The sequence below is a fragment of the Anopheles nili genome, chromosome 2 (genome assembly GCF_943737925.1).
Source record: "Anopheles nili chromosome 2, idAnoNiliSN_F5_01, whole genome shotgun sequence".
NCBI lineage: Eukaryota > Metazoa > Arthropoda > Insecta > Diptera > Culicidae > Anopheles > Anopheles nili.
Window position 1 is genome coordinate 14,174,167 of NC_071291.1, and position 26,720 is coordinate 14,200,886.

General features: G+C 50.4%; 1 protein-coding gene across 1 annotated transcript in view; it reads left to right on the forward strand.

Annotated features, from left to right (window-relative positions):
• Positions 1-26,720, forward strand: part of LOC128721943 (cadherin-87A) — a 48,063-nt gene that overhangs the window by 12,671 nt on the left and 8,672 nt on the right. Inside the window, exons 2-10 of the mRNA XM_053815751.1 lie at positions 5,302-5,507; positions 14,372-14,515; positions 15,873-16,326; positions 16,435-17,737; positions 17,855-17,984; positions 18,204-18,327; positions 19,157-19,217; positions 22,354-22,807; positions 22,870-22,974. Coding sequence (XP_053671726.1) covers positions 5,302-5,507; positions 14,372-14,515; positions 15,873-16,326; positions 16,435-17,737; positions 17,855-17,984; positions 18,204-18,327; positions 19,157-19,217; positions 22,354-22,807; positions 22,870-22,974 — 2,981 coding nt within the window. The remainder of the gene's footprint in view (positions 1-5,301; positions 5,508-14,371; positions 14,516-15,872; positions 16,327-16,434; positions 17,738-17,854; positions 17,985-18,203; positions 18,328-19,156; positions 19,218-22,353; positions 22,808-22,869; positions 22,975-26,720) is intronic.

The window sequence follows — 26,720 nt, forward strand, 5'->3', positions numbered from 1 at the left end:
CTATGCTTGCACCGGTCCGAAACACTTCCGCTAGAGCGAACCGGCCGCATGAGATATTAATACGCGCTCAATTTGATGCGCTTTTGTTTTGTCCGTTGCGCGGGTGGCGTCGTACGGCAAGTGGACCAATTAATTAAGCTTCCCATAATGCGCTTCGCTGCACGTTTTCAATCTTTCTTCGCTGCCGAAGCATATTTATTGCTGATTGAAATGTGAGAATGTTGCCACCCGGCATGGTGCATGGATGCGCAAACATTGTGCCAGCAGCTGGACACTTGGCGCGATGCTGCATCGTGGTTGAATGATTGCACGTATTCAAGCTGGCGTAAGCTTGAATGAATATTCTCATTGAATCTGCAAGTGAAAGACCATTGTATCAGAGTTCAGCAGGAGCGCTTGTTGAAACGGAAAAAGGATACTTTTTTTGCGAATGAATCATTGACAAGATTAGGATATCAGCGCTGGTAATGGGTAGTCGTTTATTTGGAGAAGACAAGCCCCAGCATCTGCGTTTAGCAGGTTTACCCTTACCATCGATGCCGCGCGCTACCTTTAGCAACTCGGAGCGATACAAATTGCAATAGTAAAAGGCAGCCACGGTGAGATCGGTTGTGACATTTACAAATGAGAACGGATTTGATTTAGTACAACCGTGGCTCATCGCACCGTTCTTTAAGCACCTCGCTTCGACATCCGCAGAGGTGATTCTTGCGACGTTACGGTCTCACACCGATAGAAAGGGCTCTCATTCTTCGTGGCTTTGGTTCGAAGGGATCCTGCAAAAAAAAAAAAACCTTCCAACCCATGGAAAAATCAAGCCTTCGGGTGGTGGAGGAAAAATCATCGGCCACCGGATGAATGCCAACATGCCAACCAGCAACATTAAGCCCATCGGAGCAAAAGCCGATGAGTAAAAGATTTATGACCCGGACTCCTTCGTCCATCTCTCCACCAAACTCCCTCGCAACTGTCTCCCTGATGTGAATTGATTTCGGCAATGAGTCTTCCGCACGGGCTGGAATGAATGTGCGCCTGTTTTTCGCCCGATCCGCGCCATTGCCGCACGCCGAGAAGGCTGCTGGGAAATCAAATTAATGCGCGGCCGGGAAACGGGGCCTCGGAAGATAAGGTTTCCTTTTTATCACATGATGCTTATCTTCTGTGCGGGTGTACGTGTGTGATTGTGTGTTGCTGTTCCTTGCGATGTCGCACGTGGGACAGCTTTGTGTGGATGTTTTTTTTTGCTTCTTCTTCGTCGTCGTCTCGTTTCCGCTTTTCATTAAACCGCTCACCATCAGCAGCTGCCGTTTATGGCCTATAACGACTTGAAGTTACACCCAATTTTTATCACATTACCACTCCGCTGCGGTACGCAGAGCATGTTCACGTACCCGAGGAGCCCGATCCTGCCAGCTGCCTTCTAATATCGTTATGTCGCACGAGAGCGTGCACGTGTCACATACAAATTGAACATTGTTTTTTCGCCTCTCCGTGTTCTCGTTACTTCCCACCATCTCCGAGTTTTCCCAGCGCCATTTGCAATGCAATCGTGACGCCATTCTAAACTGCTTCCACGGTCACACCTCTGGCGTCACTCGAGCGTGTAAATCAAATTCCAATTGCCTGGGCTGAGTGGCAGCTAGCTGGAGCTGGAGAAGAAATAACGCAAAAAGGAGAAAAAGAAACCATATCGCCAAGGGGTTGCTGGGCTCCGACCCTCCGTAGTCCATTCTGGGAGATTTGTTTTTTTTTCTGTTTGTTATATGTTGTTTCTGCCCGCTCGAGATCCAAAACTGCAATAACCATCTGTCATAATTTGGCTGAAATTAATTCCTTCCCATGGCAGCGGCGTTCCCGAGCGTTCCGATACGTCCGGGCCGCTTCATATGTTTTTCGCCCGGCTCTCGGGTATTATCGTCATCAACATCGCCATCATCATCGTCATCATCGACACCGCCATCGTGCCGTTCCACCATCGTGAGCTGCATAGCGATGTTTTTGGCATGCCATGGGTAGGGCATTCTCTAGGGCACGGTATTTTCGTGGCATTTTTTTTCACTTCCATCGGCCCACACACTTTTTGCGCCCTCGATTTTCCCCCACCGACGCCATATAGGGTAATAATAATACGATAATAATAATTGGCACCGGGCGCAGAACTACTAACCTCGCTCCCGGGGTCTTATCGTAATGTGCTCCTATCGAACACACAATCAGCGCCAAAGTCCTGCCAAAGGTACACTGTAGCGAGTTTCCCATCGCAGACCCAGGCTTTCTCTCGTCGAGTGGAAGGGCGAACCCCAACCAAGAGAATGGAGCCAATTCGGGATTCCCTCCCGTAGTGCAGGAAGCCAGCAAAGAGCTGCTTCTTCAGCACCATTCCGTCGTGCACGAGCGAAACCAGAGCGCAGGGCGCGTACACGACGCCTGTTTCCGTTCGGAATCTACATGGAAATAACTGAAAAACATGTTGGGCGGAAGCATCTCGAGGTTGCAACACTCTAGTGATTTCAAACCACATTTATTTTTATTTTATTCCCAAACCCACCCACATCGGTTCCACCGACGGCTGACCTTTTTGCTTCGACGCGAGGTGTGCTATACATTTCATTCCGGAAAGCAAACGGCGTAGAATCTTGGGTGGAATAAATATGTTACCGTCGCATACCGTCGTCTCGGTATGGTATGGATTCCGACGCATCTCTGTGGTCGGTACCGCAAACCGGGTACGGCAAATGTTCGCATTTCTTCCGAACCGGGCAAACAGGCAATCAATAACGGTTTCCCGGCAGAATGGGGGGTTAGAAAATGAATGCAAAAGGGTTAGATGATGGTGGTAGGCAGATTTACACACGCTTGTCGTAACGGTTTGAGCTATCACAATTTTAATCAACATTACTCAACGGAGAAATTCACTATGATCGTTCAAGTGATGCGATGCTAGTCTGGATCAATTGAGCTTTAATCATCGCATTGGTTCATCTAAGCAGTAAATTCCCGTATCGTGCTCTACTGCTATTACAGTACGCACTTGCCAATGCATATTTATTGAATACGTATGATTTGAATACGTCAAGAATGAGTATTTTGTAAAGATGGTCATTACCTGGATCATAACATTATTTGATTATTCCACAGCAGTAGGGTGGTATCATGTATTTTTCTAAAAGCATGTTGGCATATCATCTTATGTTCCTGCAACTGATGGTATTCTCTGCGTGAAGAGGTTTTAATACTATTCATATGCTTCGTCTCATGTAGGCGAAGGAAAGATAATGAAGACATTTTGTTTCTCAAAGCTGAATAAGGATGAATATGTAGCAATGGAAACTGCGAAATTCTAGAAGACCTTCTTGGAAGCCAGAGAACTGTGTATAGGGAGACTTTTTACATCGCAGCGAAAGACTTTTTCACCAACGGGCAGTCCTTATTATTATAGACATCATTATTCCTCTTCATAATGAAATCTACTCCCGGGGAAGTCTTTGAAATGAAGGTCCAGTGTTCGTTTGATGTAGCATGTCCTGCGGAGAGATTTCCCGTACATTGTTACGTTGTTGCCTACAAGATGCAGCTCAACAAATTGCTCCAATCATGCTCAACATCGTGTTGGTGTAAGAAGAAATATTATTCATCGACTTCGGCTTATCGCTCGCAGGTCATCGCTCTGGCTTGTTATTTCCCCGAATCGAGAGTTCAAAAGCATTCGAACGATGTTTTGTAGCCGCTCGGGTGACTTACAATGGGCCCGTGGCAGGACATGCTATTAGTCCTGCGTTAAGAGGAAAACGTATCGCTTTCACACAACCAGCCATTCACCGGATACAATCTTCCCGGTGCATCCAATCAAACCACTGCCGACTCGGGCTCGGGCATAAATGCAAAAGTATGGGTTCTCGGTCGAACTAACGACCAGGTCGGAAAAGCTTTGGTCCGATCGGCCCCGGTTATGTGTGTCCTAATGAAGAACCGCTTCATGGCACGACCTTTCGTTACCTTTGACTATGCTCGTTCCGTTACGCCGGGCGTTTTCTTGTCCGATAGCGAGACGAAAAACTTGAAAGACCAAGGCTAAAGTTTCACCACTTACACCACTGGCACAGGCAGCCAGTGGAAAACGGATCCTACTCGTGTCGTTTACGTGCCGTCCTGGGTTGCGATCACACCTTCAGTTTGCCTTCGTCCCCCGTAGGAGCTGATCTGCGCCAACACATGGAGCTTTTTCCTTTGATTCCTGTTACATCCAAGCTCCCCAGGGGTGAGACCATAAGGGCACGGGTTGCATCTGCGGCATAGCGATGATGCTATCTGCATTCGACTGGTGTGGCTGCTTAACGCCAGCGTCTCATGCTGAGACACCGAGAAGCATCTGGAGGAAAATTGCCATAATAAAAACATTCCGTGGGGCTTTCCCGAACGGCGAACGGAACACGAGGCCAACATGGGGGGGGTTTTTCTTCTTCTTTTGGTCACCCAGCGTACGTAGAAATAATATTTTCTCTCAGTTTTCCCGCATCCGGCTTCGGAGAAAACACATTTCCCTGTCGTTTTGGTGGCGTCTTTGCGGGTGGATAACGGAACGCGGTTCGCGATCCGCAGTTTCCGCATGGAAGTTTTAGTTTTTCAATTTATTTTTCCATTACATGCCGATAAAGAAACAAAAAAACGCTACCATCTATTGGCTCGGGCAAGCTGTGGACGTCTGCGGACGTAAGTAGTTGGTCTGTGTGTGTGTATGGAATGATTCTCACATACGACCCGCCGCTTAATGATGAAAAAGTGCCGCGAGATGAAAGCGTAAAAGTTGCTGTATTGCAGGTGTAACATTGCGCAAGCCACTTTACCGTAGCCGTTTATTTCCACGGTCATACTTTTTCATGCTAGTGCTCCTCCGCAGATGCTACACCGGTTGTAGTTTCGCTGGATGGTGTGTTATGATATTGCTGTTTTTTTTGCGAACTATCCGCAAGGTTATCCGCACCATTCGAGTACCGTTTTTGACATGCCACATGAGATATTAGATTGAACATTTTGTACCGTTGTGGAAAAAAAAAACAGCATTCTGTTCGATTTCTACCAAAACACCGACATCAACGCCGGCAAATTGTACGTACGTTTTTCATTGCGAGCACATTATGCAAACGGTGCGCGTCATTTTCATGCGTCATTTTCATGCACCGATATGAGTTATGGCGCGCAAACTATGCTCCACTGGAGCCATAAATCGCTTAAACCAGCATTAGCTCTACAAAACACGTGTTAATTCCAACCCACTGGTCGCTGCTCCCACTTTTTCCACAGGTCGCTGCAATCTGCCGCCGATATTCACCCAGGACATGAACAATCTCGCCCTGTCCGAGCAAACCCCGGTCGGGACGGTCGTGTACAAGCTCGAGGGCTACGATCCGGAAGGCGGTAACGTATCGTTCGGTCTGATCGGTTCGGATAACTTCATCGCTGATCCCATCTCCGGCGACGTGCAGGTGATCAAGGAGCTCGATCGCGAGGTAAGTTGCAAACGACCCTAACAGTGTGCACGTGTGCGACCGTGTGTGTGTGTGGGCCAACCGGTGTTCGCAAGGACACTCGGGAAAAAAGCGTAAAAAGCCAGGATGGCCCTGGCCGGGTGGCAGCACAAGACAACGAGCGACAAAAATGACATCGCCGCCGGTTAGCTAATGGCCAAAGACATAAATCTTGCACGGTTTTCCAGCTGCCGGGTTGTGTTTCCTCGCATGGCTGCTCGTGCGGTGGAAAGCCATACTGTCCTGGTGGCTCGTGTCTCGTGTCCCGTCTGCCACCATCTACGACCACGTACGGCCGTTACGGTGAAAATGATGCAAACATATGTCAACCCGGCGCGCACGCTTTCGCACCCTCCCGAGCGTCGGAAAATCGGTCGCTCACCCCCTCCGAGCCGGAAGTGATAACAGTACGAGAGGGTGCTATTGCCGTAGCGGTAAACTTGCGATCGATGTTCCATTACTCTGCTCGTTCGTGTGTCGTTGTGATAAGCGCATTGTTCATTGTGTATTGTGTTTCGGTTGTAGTCGGGCTAATTTGCTTACGCGTCGGTTGAGGCCGGCACCGGTGGGATAATTTTCGATCAGTTCTCTAGACCGCCCTCGCTACACGAGTGGGATGGTTAGGTGGGGTTTGGCTTTAACACGCGGTGAATAATGTTTCATGCAAGTTAAGTCAACCGTACACGAGACGGTGTCTCACATTAAGCTTGAATGTGAGGTGAATGCTCCGTTTATTTGGATTTTCTGGCTCGAGGTTGAGCGAAAAGTTTTGTTCCATTTGGCGTAGCTCTCAAAACTTATTTCGTACTCCGAATCAAGTGCAAATTTCATTTGCAAGAACAACGGTGCCATCTAACGGACACGCGATTTGCCGTAGGATAACAATAATAATGGTAATTCTATTAGCCAACTGGTGCGGCATGCTCGGGCGTGTTCACCCAATATTTCAAGAAAACTTTGCAGCAGGACAACAAAAGCACTCTCGATATCGAAGCCACTCTCTTCTGGGCATGGCTGTCCGCAAACCTTGGCTTTGGGTGCTTACAAGAACGCAGAATGGTTCCGGCATGAAGAACAGAGAAGGCAGTGGCTTAGGTAGATAGGCTTACACTTCCGGTGTTGATGCGTTGGCATCCTTGCGCTGGCTCGATGGAGTAACCAGCCCCAGGCCAATAGCAACAGCCAGCAAGTCACCCACGGGCAAGAAAAGCCCTTTCCAAGGAAAAGCTTACCCTCCGCCGGCCGGTGGAAATATGCGTACGATGGCCGGTGGCTGGAAACAATCGCAGGAAGGAATCGCACCGGTGCGTGGCGGCCTGGCGCTGGTGGCAACGTAATTTACGATTCAATTGTGCCCTGCTGAGTGGAACGAATCCTTCCGAAGCTTTTCCCTCTTTAGCGCGTTCGGTCGTTTCCGGCTTCGTGCATTATCGACGCCTTACCATACGCGCCTTACGGCGTACGGCCCGAGAAACGCATTCGGTCGTCTGCGGCTTCCGGCGGCGACATTGAATTGGCCGTGGGGTATTTTATGAGTTCAAAATGGTTCATTAATTACGCTCGTGGCTCGTCGGTGGGTTGGGTGGGATGGCTGGGTTGCGGAAGCAGCGACTTCAAACTCCACCGCCTTTCTCGGGGTTGCCAACTCACACGCTTTTCACCACCGGCACCGGTTGGCAACCGATAAGGGCTATCAGATTGACAATAAAATGTAATCCTTATGGCAAGGCACCTCTACGTGCGTAGCGGTCGCTCTTGCGTACCGTCAGCCATATCCGCACGATCTCGCACCGCACGCGAATGAGGGTTCGCTTTTCACAGGCGCAAAATACGGACGCGATAACTTGCAACGCGGCACGCCGAAAAGCCGCGCTATTGAGCGATCAAATCGGATTTGGCGTGTGCGCCAGCCATTTTATTCATGGCCGTAAACCATTTTATATCCGCTTTGACACGCGACTGCACGGGGCATAATTGTGTTTTCTTGCTGGGCCGTTTTATGTGCTCCGTCCCGGTGTACCTCTCGCACCCGGGAACCGTCAATGCCTTCTTGAGGGGTGGGTGTTTTGAACTCATGCATATTATACGACATCGTGCCTAATTTTCTCCGGAATTTCAAATTTTCCCTCCAAACGTCGGATGGCAAGTTGGCAAGAACGGCCCAGGCTCATCGCCCAGGCGACCGAGAGTGTGCTGTATTTTGCAATGTTAATGAACGCTTCCCGGAATGCCTGTTAATAGCTGACCAGCGTAAACTGGTCATGCACGCCGGTAGCAGCCCAAACATCCAGCCCAAAGCAGCCATCGAAGGTCGTTATACTGTCATCGGTGCTTGACGAGACTCGACGAGGCCCGATGGTGCTCCTGGAGTGTGTAATGTGGATGTCCCGGGCAAACATCGCCAGAGACACCGGCGGACAGCTCGATTGACTGTGAGCAAACAGCGAACAAACAGTGCGCTTCGACATCTTCATTAAACCCTACAAGGCATTTAAGTCGGTGGTACTTTATCGGGCCAAACATCCGTCGCCAGCTGCAGGCGGCGTTTATCCACCGGAGGCCACCAGAGTACGAATATGCATAATTCTCTAGAGTCATGTTCCTGGCGACTAAGCGCAAACAATGATGGCATGAAATATTCATAATGAATGGGTACGTATGAAATACGAGGAAATCCGCACGCAGCCATCTTTTACGGGAGTTTATGCTTCGTGAGAGCATTAAAGCACAACACAAACGTGCAAACATTGCTCGAGTTCCACGAGTGCCGAGTGCCTGGTGGATGATGTGTGCGTGTTTTCTCGGAAGGCTAGCAATTTGCAATCGATTCTAAATGCATTACGCTTCAGGGTGCAGGTACCTAGCAAAGGTTTTGAATTTTCGAAAATTTTATGCACATCTTTTCAAGGATAGAATCATATTGGCACTTTCAGAGGACGTACTGATTGTTGAAATAAAAATTATGATGAAAGTACCATACGTGATTTTTGAGACTTTCTACTCACGCTAATCACTGTGATATGTTAGTCCTAAAAAAGTCAAAATCGTTAGTTCCAATTGTGAATACAATATCTTACGCCCAATAAATGTATCCTTTCTTCTTCAATCAATTGGCAAAAAAAAATGTCACATTCCACGTCTAATTTTCGTTTCGTAGTGACTGTATGCTAGATGGAACGGATCAGAAAATTTTCCCTCAAAGCATTGTTGGAGCGTTTGATTGAGTTGGAAGAAAGCAAAATAAAAAAAGAGTTTCCCGGTAGAGTAAAGGATCTCCATCACCGGTCGGGCAGGGGTGATTTAAATTCCCAACTTCGTCCCCAGCGTCTAGCGTGTCCAGGTTGTTCAACGTTTCGTAGCCCCTGCCGGAAACCGATGAAAAACCGGTAGCAGAGGAAAATGAGAATCGGAACTGCATTTACCAGCTTCGTTTGACGCTTGATCTATATGCTAATTTTCTGCTCCTTCCCAGCTCCGGGCGCACGTGTGACGACCCCGGTGTAAGCGACCGCTTGCGTGGGACCAAAAAGGACGTAGCACACACGTGCGTCATTCGAAATGGAAGATGTGTCGCTCGCCGGGAGCATCCCTTCGGGTGGTGGGTTGCAAATTAGGGATCCAATTGTAGCCGGATATTCGCCCAACGGGTGAGCTTCGAGCCACCCGAATCACAGGCAGCATCGAGCGAGTGCAAAAGAGCCAGTGGCAACGGGTGTGAAAGTTTAGCGAGAAGCTTTGAGGTTTCCGTGGTAGACCACCGGGTGGATTCTGGGTGGAATCTTTAGGTGAAAGGCTTTCTTCCACCCGAGAGAACCCTGTGCATACGAGAGCGGCACTGAGATCATGGCACTGAGCGATTTTCCAACCAAGCCAGCCAGCTTCGGTTTGTTCGAAAATAAACTCCAAAAATTTCCCCAAATATGCGTGAGCAACCGCTCAGCACCGTAATTGAAATAAATCCCACTTTCTCGGTGAGGTGAAAAATCCATTCACACCCTGCCATCCCGGCGCGTTTACATGTGGCGTAGGTTTACGAGTGCCCGGTACACGCTTGTTCAGGGCAATTTCCACCTTTTCGCTCCATCAGGGAAAACAATGCCCGGCCCGCCGTTATCGTGCCCGTTAACCTTTTTTTTTGTTGCTCTTATTGCCACTCGCAGCGTGGCGCCTAATTGCTTCACCACGCAGGAGCACCGCTTCAACGGTTCGGAGAACCGCCCTATCGGGGTCGGAGCTAATCCTTCAATCCCGCGCAAGGATCCAACCATCGATTGGCCGCGTGCGAGAAAGACCCACCCAAAAGGCTCGCATGTACCGGACGTCAGTCAACCGAGGCACCTTCGGGGCACGGATCAGCACGAAATAATTGCCCAACGGCAACTCGTCCACACCGCGTTTCATTCCGACGGGACCACCGGGTACGGTGCTTTTTTGATTCCCTAATGGAGTAAACCGCTTCCGCGCAAAGAACATTCCTCCGTTCACTCGCGCCATTCTCGTAGGTTTGCGATCTAAGCAGCGCTACGCCACGCGCAGACCCGAAACAATGGCGGATAAAAGTGGGGCCCAAAATGGGGCCGCCCAGTTGCTCGTTCGGGTTCCGTTTATTGGACGTTTCACTTTGTTTCGTAGCCCGCAGCTCGACGCGGACCCACGGCGATAATCTCCGTGGAGTGCATCAGTGGCTATTCGCGCTCGAGGCAGGGCGAAGAAATAAGAGAATACCTTAGTAGAAGCACACAAAATAGAAAAAAAATTAACCGAATACCGAGAGAGCTTCCGAGAAACAATAGAAAGCGGTGGAGCACGTGTATGCTAGCAAGCAACAACGGCAAGAATAAGAAGACGAAGAAGAAGAAGAAGAAGAAAAAAGAGAACAAACCCTGCGAGAGATTGGGAGGATGAGCGATTTTTTGGAATGTTGGCCGAGCGTTTCGCGGCTCAACGAAACCGTGGTGGAATCTTTGTCCGTCCACCGGGAACGGCATTCCATCTGGGCCGGAAGCTGGTAGGGCTAAAATGCTGCTCCATTACGGTGGCTTGCTGGGGAGAGTGAGAATCCGAGCGACGAGCGGATCCGGCTTTGGTTTGCGGATTTCACAGCGCCAGCATTCCTGCTCCTGTTGAGCGTGCACACTGGCAATGGAGCCGCTTGGTTGACGGTGGAATGTTACAATTTAAACACCGACCGGATGGCCACACTGTGCCATCAATCATGGCGTGCCCGTATCGGTATTAATATGCACCGTGCGGGATTGCCCGACGTGGGAGCATAATTTTACACGCCGGAATGAACGAGACGGTTTTCTGCGAGCGCTGCAAAAACCCACGCGTATGTGAGGCGTTCATTTAATTAAGGCGAATTTTGCTTCCGGCGTTTTCGGAAATGAACCAACAACAAAAAAAACAGAAGAAGGGAGCAAACACGATAGTTGATGTAATTTTATTGTGCCACGCCTCGGAACGCTTAAAGCATTCCCCTTAGCCTTAGCTGTTGCCCTTAGCTTGTCGTGGAATGCGTTCCGCTTCCAAACAACGCGCATGGAGCTATTTCTCATGCTCGTCGATAAGAACTGATATAAATTGCTTCGAAGGGTAGCAGCGCCCGTTTGGGGAGGAAAACCCGAACTCCGGAGCCTCGCTTTCTTGTGATTCCATCCTTCCCGTGGGTTGGCACGTAGATAAAAACAAAAATCGTGTCCTTCAACCGGTGTGCTCTGGAGTGCGCAACGAGCGCTCAAACATACGGCTGCCGTGTCCTGAAGCGCCAGCACCGGGACGAAGCGTTTGGGAACGAGATTTACGTCGCAACGCTTGTCTCGCATGCCTGCCCGAACGGAATGCTGTTTCGATCCTTTCCGACGTACCTAGAACCGGTCCGACTTAGTTCGGAAAAAGGGAAGGCCTTCACCGGCCACAGGATGGAGGTCGTTCGAGGAATCGGGAAACTACACAAACGACGCCACACACGGCTACATACGGCTCGTAATCCTCGCCTAAGGGGCCACAGGTTCACACCGGGCGTGCGATTGGTTAGCGAGGGATGGTGAAAAGGAGCACACACACACAAAAAAAAATGAAAGCAAAATAAGAGAAGATAGAGGGCATCGAAAATCGAAAAGGAACCGGACGCGCCTCAAAGCGAAATAGTTCAATGGCACAGACGAATTCGATTTTGGGTGCTAAAGGCGGCGAGGGCGAGCATGAAAAAAAGGGATCAATAAATTGGAAAATAAAATTAATATCGACAACTCAACAGCGCCCGAGCGATTCGAGGTGGCTGGTATGCGAACACACACACACACCCACACACACTGCTCGCTTGGACGCGGACAAATGTTCTTCCGCGGGCCAAGGACTCGTCGATTTTCTCCGTGGCATGTGAAGATTTCTTCGGTACCGTCGCTATCCGACAGTGGCATCTGGCATCGTACGGAAACGGAATGAAAGAGCCACAAAAAAAAAGATAAAATTCACACACACAGCAAGAAAAAACACCCAAAAGGATATTCCCTGCGAGTTCCTTCGATCGACCGATGGCATCCATCCAGGACCGGTTGCGATTCCGTTGGCCCGTGTCGGGTGATGTAAGTTTATAAAATTGATTAAATGCCCCCCCCCCCCCCCCCTCGAAAAGGATCGCTCCATCGCTGGCAGACCCCAGACGTGTTGAACTATCTCTCGGTTGGCTGCCAAGCGAGCAGAAAAAGCCGCCCGATCTCGAACCCGCGCTAGTACGCTCATAATCGAGTGATTGAGCGCAGGTAATTAAGTTATTGGCTGTGGCGGCTCGGATGCTGGGGCCGTTCGCAGCCAAAATCGTCGAATGGCAGCATAATTTGCTTACGAGATGTGAGACACAAGTGAGCAGACAATTTCGGGCCAATTTCGGCTTTCCCCACGCCAGAGAGGACGAACGCTAATGTTTGCTCGAGGTCAATGGGCTGACGGTGCCGAGGACGTAAAGTGAAAATTCAATATTAGATAGATAAATTTATTTAGCTCGCCTAGTAGCAGAGCCACGCTGAAGCCTGCTTGATGTTTTGGCCGGGTGATGTTTCGTGGCTCCGATTCGGAGGGAAATGCGACAGCAAAAAAAAAACACCCAACGCCTGAAAAGTCAACCTGAAAGGGGCCGTTTTTTCGGTACGGCTAGTTTTAGTCAACATTTTTTAGTTGGATCTCGCGCTGAAGCCGTTGATTCTACCCAGGCGATGAAGCACACACACACACGGCGTCATCTACGGTGTGCCACGAAAAGGGTTGAGAGATTTTTTTGTATCCCACTCTAACACGTACTCGCTGGGTTGCAGGTTCATTTTTCCGACCGTGCCGGTGAAATCCGAATCTCCCGTGCGAGTAAACACGCACAAAAACTTAATAAGGCCACACGCCGAGGGGGGTTTTCGTGTGTGTGTGTGTGCATTTATGTGATGCACACGCAGCCAGAGCATGAAGTAAAAAAAAAAACACCCGCCCCAAAGGACGACACACTGGCTGTGGCTTTTCTCGCACGGTTGCAGCATCATCGCCGGCAAAATTCAATTGCATTTTGCAAATGCATTCGCCCCGCTATCGCTATCATCGCATCGAGGGAGCTTCACTGGCGTCTATTCCATTTCGTAGATGAACGAATCTCTCGCTTTTTTTTTCGTTCATCAAAGCGGCACGGTATGATTATTTTGTGCATACTTGCTTTTCATCGTCCTTTTTTTGGCTTTTTTTTTTGGGAAGCCCAAATGTGAGTACCGATGCGAAGGGACGCGGCTATCGATTTTCAAGCCGCATACCGGCCCGGAATGGGTTTCGGTCCAAGCTAGCGGGATGTTTGATGCGCCATTATAATGATACGTGTTATTTGTTATGCAAGGCCACCGGTCCTTCCAGGCTTCCGAGATGGGTGTATTTTTTTTCTCTCTGCTATAGTTTTGGACCCGCGTGATCGCACGGGATCCTGTGGAGCAAAGAAACAAAAAAAAATGTATCAATCCCAATTGTGTTCACGTTGGCGGGACATTGCGAATAAAAATCTCTCGCACACGTGCGTGCGACCGTCTGGAATGCCAGCCCGACGGAACATCGGGCAGGGAAATAACATAAAAATGGCTCTACCGAAAATGTGGCGGTATATATTTATATCCTGCATAAACAGAATTATTCATTCTGTTTGCATCTTCCGTTTCGGAGGGAAAAATCAACCTTTGGGCAATCGCCATCGTCTGGGTGGCGAGCTCGCATTTCGATTCCACAGTACGATCGGCTGGCTTTGCCTATCCCGATTGACATTCAGTTGTACCTGGCTCGTTGATTTTCCGGTCGACCAGCGGTTGTGCGGTTGCGTCTGGCAAACGATACCGAAGTTCGGTGAAAGCGAAGCATAAATAAATACCCAGACCCGCAAACACATCACATCAAACGGAGGTAGAAACAATATCCGTTTCGCAAAGCGAGTGCAGCGAGTCCTGGCGAAAGCTGATCAGTGCTCTGTCTCCCCGTCTGATTGACGTTGGCCCTCGCTTTATTTCAAGCTGCTGTGCGCGGGTCCTTTGGGAATGTAAGCAAACGAAGCAAACGGCATAACCGATATTATCAGAAGCCCTGGGGCGGTTGGTTCTTCGAAAGGACATCATTCGAAAGGAACGGTCGTCTCGTGGTCACCAAAAAAACATGAAACCAAACGGTTGAAGGGCACTCGCTGTAAAGAGTTATGCTACCGCTGCTGCTGTGGATCGTAGCTGAAACCGATCCGGTGACAAGTCAAACCTGAAATGATGCTGTTATTACAAGCTATATTTATTCCGCGTTTGTTTGCTTATCTCGCTCTTCTTCTTTTTTGTCTATTGCAGGCTCAGGACACACTGTCTTTCTCTGTTTCCATCCGGGACCGGGTCAGTTCGACCGGTATCGAATCGGAAAATGACAACATCGTCAACGTTCCGATCACAATCATCGTGCTGGACGAGAACGACAACCCGCCAGAGTTCCAGAACGTAAGTACCATTGTTGTTGTTGACACCTTCGATTCGGGTGTACCTTTCCCAGCGTAATCTGCATAATCGACCGGCCGTCGTTCGCATCCATTAAAATTACAATGGCATCAAATTGGATTTGGTTTGTTATTTTGCCTTGCTTTGTCAAATATGCGGTAAGGCACGAGAACCAGCAAACATTTGAAGGCACGTTCTATATTATTGTCAACTAATATTTGCAATGAATTCAGCGGTGGTTTTTCAAACAATTTTCAAAGCTAATTTTGGGTTTGAATTTGGTATAAATTCCGGAGGTTTCTTATGTTGTCTCAATGTTAAGGATGACTCTCAATGTCCACAATGCTTACCTTCTCCAATAAAACAGTACCAATGAACACACATGACCAGACACACTCAGCACAAAACTAATCAACATGCGACAAATTGTGATGAATCAGTGCGATTTTCATGAAAAACATTCCAACATTCCGACAGAAGTTGAGAGAGCAATTTGTGTCGTTTAAGATATCTGATGAACGGTCAGTCACCTGACCAGGCTCGAGTTGCCTCCAAATGCCACAAACTGAAGGGGACAGTATTTTCGTGTACATCGCGTACTGTCTGTGCGCCATTTTACAACTTTCGCGCTAGCTCCCATGCTGCCGCAAGTACAAACAGCTTTTCCACCCACTTCGTCCGGAAGCGCGCAGAAGTTGCCAGGTTCGGAACCACGACAGCGCGATGGCGTGCGGCATCCGGGTGTGTCAGTTTTCCCGACACCGGTACCGGCACCTTGGACGACAATGTCCAAAACGAGCGAACGGCGTGACGACCACGAGGACGACACCAACTGCGACGGTGAACTCATTGAAGTGAAATTAGTTTCGTGTTGTGCAATAATAAATAGGAAAAGTTTCTCATTTGAAACAATTTCAATAAACTCACCCGATCCGGTGGATTTTTCGGTGTTTTTCGCTCCCGTACCCGGTTTGCGGGCACCCCTCGGTTGGAGACCCGCTCTTTTGCCATCACCGGCCGGGATGATTAATCTCTTTTTCTGTGCCACCCATTCCCGGCCAGACGACCATGTAACCCGTTACGGTATTTCGAACTAATTTAAACTTTGGAATGCAAACATTTTACACTCCGCCGGAGGATGTTCCGCTCGGTTCGTTCGATTGGACCTTCCGGTTCGCCGCTGGCACCGATTCTGGCAGCTGCTTGCTACGTCCAGACGCCGAGTAATGAGGGTCAGCAATTAAGGGCAGCCGGACCGAATTGAATTGTAATTTTAATGGAAAAGATTTGCGCCCTCAATGAGAAACGAATCAACGTTGGATGCCGTTCATGTCTTTTGTAACGATCGATTTCACCGCAGGTTCCGTACGAGACGGAAGTGTTGGAGAACGCCCAACCGGGCACGACCATTTTCGAAGGCATCCTTGTGACAGATCGGGATACTGTTGGAGAGAACCTGGATGTGGCGTGCATTCCACAACCACAGAACCCGGATGCGTGCGAAAAGTTCGCTATTGAGGTGACGGAGAGCCAGCAGGATCGACTGACGGCCGTGGTTGTGTTGAAGCAACCGCTTGATTACAACGAGCGAATGATCTATCAACTGCTGCTTGATGCCAGTGATGGACAGTACAATGCGTCCGCTGGGCTCGAGGTGCACGTGCGTGATGTTCAAAATGCACCCCCAGTGTTTCAGGGTTCGCTTGCGGCCGTGATCAACGAGGACAGCCCAATCGGGACGCTTGTGATGGTGATCCAGGCACGAGATGGTGATCGTGGACAACCCCGGAAAATCGTCTACGAGCTGGTGACGAGTGAGTATCGAACTCAGGTTGTCCTGAGGGGTTCTAATAATCATCGCCAGGTTGGCTCATCCGCCTGATATCCGACATTCTCACTCGCTTTCACTCTTTGTGTTCTAGATCCGATGGATTACTTCCTGTTGGATAAGCACACCGGTGAGCTGCGGACGGCCAAACCACTCGACAAAGAAGCGTTGCCAGACGACACAGGGCTTATCATCCTAACGGTGAAGGCCCGTGAGGTTGTGGATGGTGTGCCAGGCAACGACAACCTAACCGTCGCATCCACGCAAGCGTCCATTACGATCCGCGACGTGAACGATTCGCCGCCAATGTTTAACAAGACCGCGTACGCGGTATCACTGTCCGAAAACACGGCCCCAGGCACACCATTGCCACTGGAGATCAGCGTGCGTGATCCGGATGTGGGTGAGAACGCCGAATTCGCGCTTCGTCTCGAGGACGTCTCGCAGGTGTTCGACGTAGAGCCAAAGCTGGTCACGGGCAGTTCGCAGATAAGCATTCGCGTCGCAAACGGAACACTCGACTACGAGAATCCGAACCAGCGCAAGTTCATAGTCCTGCTCATCGCGGAAGAAACGAAAACGAACCCCCGGCTGTCTTCTACGGCGACGCTTACTGTCTCGATAACGGACGCGAATGACAACCGGCCAACGTTCGAACAGGACTCGTACTCAACCTCCGTCTCGGAGACGGCTCACGCGGGTCACCTGATAACGACCATCACCGCGAAGGACCTCGATTCGGGTCTGTACGGTGACCAGGGCATTCGGTATTCGCTCTCCGGCACTGGCTCGGAATTGTTCCACGTGGATGCGCTGACGGGTGCCATCTCGGTGGCGGAGTGTCCACTCGCAAGCCAAGACCACCGTAGTCGCCGTCGTCGCCAGATACCGACCCTGGCCGATCTGCAGCGTGAACATCCGGATCTGAACCACCTAAACGCGTCAGGCCGGGCCGTCGAGTACATGACGTACCGTATCGTGCACGGAGGCGAATCGAATGAGTACCAGGACGTCAATGTGATAGCGCCACCAACGATAGCAACCCTAGACGACAGCCCTGAAGCGACCACGACCACGTCCGACGAGCGCGATGAAGGTGTTACAGCGCGTCCACCAAAACCAGCACCGACACCAGTGGCTGGACCGGGACGAGCGCCCTGTTTGGACTACGAAACACAGTCCGTGTACTATCTGTCCTACCGTGCCACCGACGACGAGGGTCGTGGCCAAACATCCGTCGTATCCGTCCGGATCAGTCTGCTGGATGCGAACGACTCACCGCCGGTCTGCGAAAGCCCACTCTATCGCGCGTCCGTGGATGAAGGCGCAACCCTTTTCGAACCACCGCTCGTTATTCGAGCACGCGATCCGGATGTCGTGTCGGAAATCAACTACCGGTGAGTTGGGGCACTACGCGGGGTCTGGAAATCGATTTTCCAAAAACCCACCACCCGCAGTAGGTCCCTTCGGGGATGCGCTTTTTAACACTCCGTCTTTCACGCTTTCCCGTTCAGGATCATTGGCAGCGAAGCCGTTGGGCGGCATTTCGAGATCGATAAGCGCACCGGCCAGCTGACCATATCGAAATCGGTCGCCCTCGATGTCAACCATTTGAAGTCGGAAAACGTGTTCTTCGGTGTCGAGGTGAGTCGCACGTTCACCCTTGGGTGCCGTTAGCGTGTCCGCAGTGCTCGTGGCCGGTATCTAATTAGAAATTCCGCTTGATTAACATTTGCTGCACACACGGGGTCACTCGGGCACTGCCGGGTGGTTGAACGAGATGAGGAATGAAACAAAAACGAAAAAGCAACCGAGAGAACGATAATACTGAATCCGTTTCATGCGCTTTTCCTTTCCCGACAGGCGACCGACGGGCTGTACACGACGTTGTGCAACGTGAACATCACCATCCGGGACGTTAATAATCACGCGCCGCAGTTCGACCGGCAGAACTATCTCACCTCGATCGAGGAGAACTTTCCGATTGGTAAGTGCGCCCGGTTCGAGACCGTTTGCGCTGTAATGGCGTTTATGGTAATGAAGCACTTGCGGAGATAGCAGAACAATGTGAGGAGGCTTTCCCGGGGTTTTCCCGGTCAAAGAGCACGCGCGGGTTTTGCTTCGGTTGTGTGTTGTAGATGGCCAACTTTGCACTCCCAAGACACCCGAGAAGCTGTGCTGGTGAGTTTTCTCGCGCACGGTGAAGCATTACGGCTGAATTTGCAAACATCTTTAAACAGTGCCTTTGAAGACGCTCTCTTCGCTGGCTCACGTTAAAGCCGTGCTATATTGAACTTTCTTCATCACGGAACTTGTCGAAGGATATTAGTCGCCAATCGAACGTTATTGGATCAGGGCGGAACGGCACAGCCTACCCCGTTATCGATCGCGATTGGCCTCCACGCGAACGCGTATCAGTTTCAACCTTTATCACCGAGCCGCTGCTCATCGTGATGCTAACGAGAGAGTCAAGTTGATTTAACCTCCGCGGGTTCGATATTATTGCGTCCGACAACCACTTTCCCACGCCCAGGGTGGCTTCCCCGGATGCTTTATTGTTTTAGAATATTTATCATTGCTTTATTCAATTCCCTCTAACGGCGGGAATCGAGTGATGAAAGCGGTGGCCGTAATGAAAATCCTGCGAGCCAGCAATCGATGGCTTCCTTTGGAATGATTTTTCCCAGTACTGCTTAGAACGTTATCATTCCGCTGCCGGTGACGGTGGCTTACCGGTGTTTATCGAACCGATTCACATTAAGATTGTTCTCGTTCACTTCTCTTCTCCACCGACACTCGTCCAATCCATTTCACAGGTACCATAGTGGAGCGCCTTCAAGCCATCGATCTGGATACCGGAATCAATGCCGAGATCAGGTAAATTTTAAATGTCGTTTACACAACACACCTCACCCGGTAAGAGCTATTTGGTAAGAGCCCTTCCGTGCCGCAATCCGGCCGCCTGGTGAAAAAAAAAACCCTTCTTAAGCAATTTTCGATCGATTCGACGACCATGTCGACCGTCGTCGTTGGGCTGTGGGCCACGATGGCTATAAAAATAAATTTTTAGAATAACTTGATTATTTCACCCTGTTTTACTCGTGTTTTTCTTTCAACCCTTCCCACCGGGGAGCCCAGGAATGTGCCAGGAATGGCAGAGATGGTGGTGGGGCGCAAAATCGTTCGATCATGAACGGAAGCGGATCCAATCTCGTGGTCCTGGTCCAACCCCGGTGTGGTACGGTGCTGTAAATGCGAATATATGACCTAAACCTTCCCTTGTTTCACCTTTATTTATTCATACCGAGCTAACCCGCACGACCTGGGATAAAACGACCCGGGCATGCTCTCTCTCTCTCTCTCTCGCTCTCGCTCTCCCTGCTGGAAGGTGCGCCCTTTTGGATGATTCCACCCGTTGGGCTACGGGTGGCCTGCCGGATTGCGGGTTAAGTTCAGGGTTCGGGTTTGAAAACGACATCAATGTCCATTTTATTCCCTTCCGTTTCCGTCCCGACCCATCCCGGGTTTGGTTTTGCGGGAAGACATTTTGAGATCCGAACGTGCGGCCAAGCACGGCACAAACCACGACTATAGGCGATGGCCATGACGATGGTTATGAGATGATGATGAAGATGATGGTGTTTATTGCAAATGGGAAAGTTCATAGAATTATTCGAATGTGAAGGGCAAAAAAACATCAGTATCCCCTAACCGTCGGATTAAACGACCGGTTAAAAACTCCTTTCGAACGTGTTATGGTTTATACGCTCGGATCGAGAATGGGATCGATCCCTGCCCGTACCCGAACGATACAGATTGAGTTTGGAAATTGAATTGACGCACTTTCAATCTTGCTCCTGCTTGCGATGACGCTTACCGCTTTTCTTTTGAATTAAATTGGACATATTTTATGTGTCGCTCCCTTTTAAGCTTTTACTACACAATATCCGGTCACTCGAGTACTTTAAACAGAGGTAGTGGAGTGTGTTGCTTTGTTAGTTTGAAAACTTAATTTCAATTTTAGTCCACCAGCCGCGGGCTCCCGTTTCACAGGCACAGTTGTTGCTCTTTTTTTTTATTTTTCGCTTACCATCCACAGCAAACCCGGGAACGTTTGCTGTAAGCTAATAACAGGCATGATTTGTGTACACAAGCAGGGCGCATACAGTCCCCGAATCGGTAATTACTTCGTGCTGTACAAGTGTACGCGTGTTTTCGATATATTTCGCCGGGTTTTGGCCGCCAGCGTTGCCCCAGCGTTGTCGTTTTGCCAGCGACAACACGTTTAATCGGTGTACGCCGGTAAATGGGGCCGGGTTTTTCCGAGGCTAACCGTGATGGTACCGGGCATGCAGGCGCTTCCGTGCATCGATTTCGATGTTTTGGTTCTTGTAAAACCAATACCCGAGCGGAAAAGTGACCACCGGTGGCTCGGGCAAAGGTAACGAGCACGAGAAGGAGAGAATGTTTCGAGCTTTTCAATCGCGTATCGAGTATCAGCGGCAGGAGACCAGGGTTGCCTCTGATGCACCGGTGATCCGGTGGAAAAATCGTGCAAAGCAAGAGTAATGGCCAAGCGGTGGAAAGCAACGCTGCTAACCGAACAACGTGCCGGGCGCGGTAAAACACGGCAACAAATGTACGACCACCGGGAAAACGAGCAGTAGTACGACCGGCCGGTGCACCGAGGCTCAGCGTAATTGAGTGGGACAAATCTAGCTACGAGGAGGAGTAAGGAGGAGGAGGAGGAGGAGGGAAAAGGGCGGGCCACCCCGAACGCCACCAGCTTCCAACCGGAAGTTCATACCGGCTTCGGGGCGTTGTGTATTGCTGGGGCGGGGCGGACTCGCATAAATTACGTTAAATTTTAATCAAATTCTTGTTTAGATTTACGAGAAACGGAACGGATTGAATGGCCGCTCGAATGGATTCCGCGGTGAAGGGCAATAGAACGAAGGGCCCGGGAAATGGCAGCGAGTGGGGGTGGAAAAGCTCCGAAAAAGCGCCGATCATAAAACGGCGCGGATTCGAGCGGGTAAAGGCTCGGGTTTGGGTGGCCCAGAATTACCAGGTTAAACAAGATTAAGGGTCGCGGGCGAGCCTTGCGAGAAACAAAATGGCCGTCGGGCTCGGGGCAGGGCAAGTTAACCGACACCAGCCACCGTTTTTGCCTGCGTCGACCTAATTTCGTCTTTTCGCTGCCGTTCTGCCAGTCTGGCAAACGGGGAAAGCCATTTTGGGCCTTGAGGAACTTGAAATTAAGTGTTGAGAAACGCTTTTTGCGCGCTTCGTACGCCGGAGACGCTTGATGGCGAAATCATGTCCATCGTCCAGGTGAAACAATATGGGCAAAAAAAAAACGGTAGAAAAAAAAAACCCATTGTGTAAGAATATTTTACGACAGCCCACTCGGGTTGTTCGAGAAAAGAATCTGGCGTCTTCGCGGAATGCGAAAATGTATACTGCAAGCGTAAAGCGGCACACTATCACGCTCCCGATCGGATCGGAAGCATTGGCTCGCGCGGATGAATAATAATCTTACCGGGCGGGCGAACAGCCTTAGACCATTAATTAGATCGCGTCCCGCTGTCTAATTCGTGGATTCGTTATTTTTAGCTACCTTTTTTTTTTCGTCTGTTTCTCTCAACTCACCGTGAATTGAATTGTGGGTGGCGAGCTAAGGCGCGCTGGTTCGTTCGGCCAGAGGAAAACGGAAAATCCTGTTGAATTTTAATTAGCCTTGCCGCGCGCAAGTGCTCATTAAATATGCAAACGATTTCGGCCGTGGAGTGGATTCGAATTTGCGCTACTCACTTTCAATTTACAGGCGCCCTAATTGCATTCGCTAATGTAATGAAGGTGGCCGACTCGCTAAGGATTCGCGCTTCGGAAGGAGCGTGTTTTTTTGTTTCAACCTGCTCGCAGAATGATTTGCCCTGATTCGGTAGACGATCGCGCGTGAAAGTGCATGGCTCGTCTATTAATGATGCATCTCGATTGCTCCTACCTGCAGGTATCGCATCCAGCAAGGCAGCTTCGATGATTTTACCATCGACAATCGAACCGGAGTCGTGAGTATCGCCCGCAAGCTTGACTACGATCGACGCAACACGTACCAGATGGAGATCGTAGCATCGGACGCGGGTACACCGAGCCTTTCCGGGACGGCCATGTTGACGGTGAGCATCATCAACAGCAACGACAAGGCACCCTATTTTACGCCCACGACGCAACGAGCTGAGGTGAGCGAAGATGCAACGGTTGGGACGCTTGTGCACACGCTTGTGGCCGTTGATCCGGATGTGGCGTCGAGTGAATCACTCGATTACGCTGCCACCGAACCCATCACGGCGGTTGACAAGAATGGGAAGGAGGTTGGCGAGCTCGAGGACTTTAAGGACATGTTCATGATCGACCGATCGGGAAAGGTGTTCGTCAACCGGCGGCTACAGCGAGATAGCTTTGCGGTAAGCACTTCAAGGGAGTCGCACGATCCAAGAAATTGACCGGTTTTGTGTCCTTTTTGCAGGTCATCCGTATCACGGTACTCGTCACGGATACAACAGCCCCATCGATACAGCAAGGCGAAGGATTGCTCATTATCACGATTACGGACGTTAATGAAGAGCCACCGGTAAGTAGCGTTGCATTAGTGCACGGGTGCATTGTTTCTGTTTGTGTATTGAACAGTAAGCAAACTTCAATCCTCCGATTTGCATTTGCATCATATCGCTTCGTCAAAGGCAGGGAAAACATGAGCAATTGATTTGCACCCCTTTGCGAATGTTTTCCGGTGGAATTTTCCTTCTGTGGCTCAGCGGATATAAATAGTCCCGCTTTCCTTTCCATGGAAAATAGGTTTCGCAGAAGAGTGCGCAATGCGATGCACATAATTTTCACACTCGATTGACGCCGGCACCAATGCGAGGGCTAGCGAGAACGTGCAGTAGCATAGAATGCTTTTCCATTAAGCGGGCTGCAGGGTGCATCGAAAAAAGGGGGCATAAAGGAAAATGTGATCACTTGCCGATGCAGCGACTCGGCAGGAACTGCACTAACACTCTGCCAAGCTCCGGAGGGGCTCGGAATCGACGATCAATACACGGACCGGACGATTCCGGGCGGCTCACGGAACGGAAGTGAATGCGATCTGTTGCGAGGTTTTATGGCCCGCAGGTCACCGATGGGTGAGAGCTGGAAAACAAAATGACTGGAAAGTTATTGCGCAAGAATACGCATACGCTTCCGTGCGGTACGTTCGGTTCGCTTCGCGCAATTATGAGTGCCAGCGCATCCGGTGGAGGCGCCTGGTTATTTGTTCCTGATATTCGATCGGGAAGGGTAGATGGGCGAACCGTTGCAATAGTTTACACGGATTATTTACGGTGCGTTTAATTTCAGCTCGTTCAACTTCACGCCCCATCGAGGGTGCCATTTTACGAGCAATTCGTTGCAGATCGACAGAATTTCCGTACTGACCCGTCAATAAAGCGCACAGCTGCAGGCAATACACTTCTAAGAATCGTTTTTGGAGCGTATTAAAGCGCCGGATGGTCTTTAATTTCCGTACAATAATTTTCCCTCACATCGTGGGTGATAAGAAAACGCCTCGCGGAGGAAACTGTACATCTTCATTTTCCGCCACCAGGGTGCTGCACGTCCTAGTGTCTGCCTTTTGAGCCACCTTGAAACCGAAAAAGAGCACTACACCAGCTGGTCCGTACGAGCACGAGATCGCGGGTGCCGCACGTAAAAGAAAGTGGAGATTGTTTTAATGTGCGAGTCTGTCCGTGGCTCCAGGGGCCCCTTTTTCCGGCTGCTCGCGAAACCACACCGGACTCAGTGGACTGTCTTAGGTCAGTGAACGAGGAAAAAAAAAAGACAGAAAGAAATCCCACGAGAAAAGAGCTCACGACCAGCACCATATAATGAAGCAATTTATTCCCAACGCAGTGGTTTATGCTGTCTTGCTGGCACCTTCTCGCTTCTTCGAGCTCAACCTCACCCTCGCTCTTAGCGGTAAGCGTGAAATTCGTTTTCGACCATTTTTCATTTCACCAACCGCGGCTTGAAGCATTTTCCGCGCGCGCCGTACGAGGATGGAGAGAAAAATTGCACCGCTTTTCACGTCCTTTCAGCGCGTCGTGGTGGTGGAGGTTTTTGCTTTTTTTTCATCTCTCTTTCTCCTGCTTTTCTTGTGGCTTTCTTCCACCACCCTATGGGCAGTGCATTGGCCATCCACGGCTTCAGCCGTGTTTCGTAACGTGGTGGAAATGATGGACTCCCTCGCCGAGTCTTCACCACCGGCGTCGTGGGTTTTCCCACCATCAACGAATTATGAGCAAATATCTCAACGTCGGTGGTGGTGGTAGCACCCTCCCGAGTGCACACGACGGCCACGAAATGAAGCAGAAAACCCCGGAAGCCCACACCAAAAAAAAAAAGCGACTAAAACAACTCCGAAGCTCTCATAATGCACCCTCTAGCTCGGTGGCGGCGTCAGATCAGTGTCGAGCTTTCGTCCTTGCACGAAACGGGCGCACTTTTGCGTGGCGTTAGACCCGACAAAAAACCCAACCGCCAAGTCTCGTCGCAAGACAAATCGCTCTCTCGCGTGTCTTCATCGGCGAAATCCTTCAGCCAAAGAAGCAACCTTCAGCCTCTCGCACAAGCCAAAACGCGCGCCCCACGAGCACGCTGCGGTGAACCCATTAAAGTGGAACGTGATAGCGCACAACGCGAGCCCTCCATTTGGTGGAAGGATTTTCTAAGCGCGACGTGGCGCGATGATGCCCCACCACTCAGAAGTCAGATTGCCGGCGTTTTCATCCGGCGACTTTTCGCGCCCCCCCCCCCCCCCCCCCCCCCCGACACTGGCTTCTGGGGCAGCTTGGAGTGCAAAGAGGGCTAAATTAAACCACCCGACACCGAGACCCGCTAAGTGACTCCCGGGTGGCAGAGATCCTTGACTCCAACTCGCCACTTCCGTTAATTACTGCCTCGGTCAGAGTGCCGGCGTGTGGTTGCGGTGACCCATCTCGGCGGGTTCCGGTGTCACCGAAAACCGGCGCGACGGTGGTCGTGTTCCGTTGCAGGAAGCGTGGTGCTAAGAAAATGCGACAAAAAAGTTATGACGCAGGTGAAAAGTCTTACGACGAAAGCGAGTGCTAATATGTTGAAGTACGCGTCCGGGAAGGCAGATGTGCATCGCGTTGCAGTGGGCTTGGGTTGCAAGGCTTAACAAAGCCTCCTACTGATGGCCTACTTCCGGTTGGGTACGCGCATCCGAGAGATGTTGAGCTCCGCCCTTCGTGATAAGGCACACCGGATCGTTCGTTCGGGTTTCTTTTCGCTTACCAACGTGCCCTTTGTGAGCGCCTTCAGTGCACCATGGGGATTAGATTACATTTAAAAACCTCCAACGGATACCTCTCACGGGTGGGCTGTATAAGCCTTCTCCATCGGATAACGGCTTTCAGGGTTAAGGGACACGTTCAGCCGGGTGGCTGATTATTCTGCCCACGTTTCGTACAGTCAGACGCATCTCCCAGCAATCGGAAATCGGATCCTTTCCTTGTGGCACTAATCGTCGTCTTGACCGAAGGAGAGCTCGTGCTATCGCATTCCACCTCGCATCAGGACTCTTTCGTCGACGTTCGGTAATTAATTCCGAGCCAGAAATCTCCCGAGAACACCAACTTTGCACACACGCTCCCTCCCCAAATGCGGACGGGATGCACACGTGGGAACCTCTCTGGGGGTGGCCCTTTTCGAGGAGGCTGGTTCTCTGGGGTAAAAATATATATTTATCCAAAATCCCAAGGGTCTACGGTCCGGCCTAACGTAGTGGAATGAATAATGCTCCGGGTTTTGTGGCTATGAAACGATCCCCATTCGGATGCGGCCGGATCGGCACCGGAAGCGGAAGCCAGCCATCGCAGGAATCGATCCAACTTTCCCTACCCAGCGCCAAGGGAGCAGAGCTTCGGAGGGCAACAGTTGAAAACAAGAGCGAACTGGCAGAGAACAAAGGCACAGCACGATGAGGGCATTTTAATTATAATACGATTATGGGCTTTGCCATCGGGGAGGCAACCGTTTGGTTTTTGGGATGGACAACCGAGAACCGGCTGCCGGCACCCGTATATGGGAGCTGTTGGAACGTGCCGGCTGATATCCAGGCTGGTTGCTAGGGTTTTGGGAAAATTTCAATCGAATCCTCTCTCCACCCAAGCAAAGCAGCCCGGCCTTTCGTAACCATTCAATGGTGAATAATTAATGCTCCCGTTCAAATCCATCATCCCGTGGCAACGGCTCATTCGTTTCGCTAGCTCGTACCGAGCCGCATGTTGAATTGAAATTTCTTGAGAAATGCCTCGC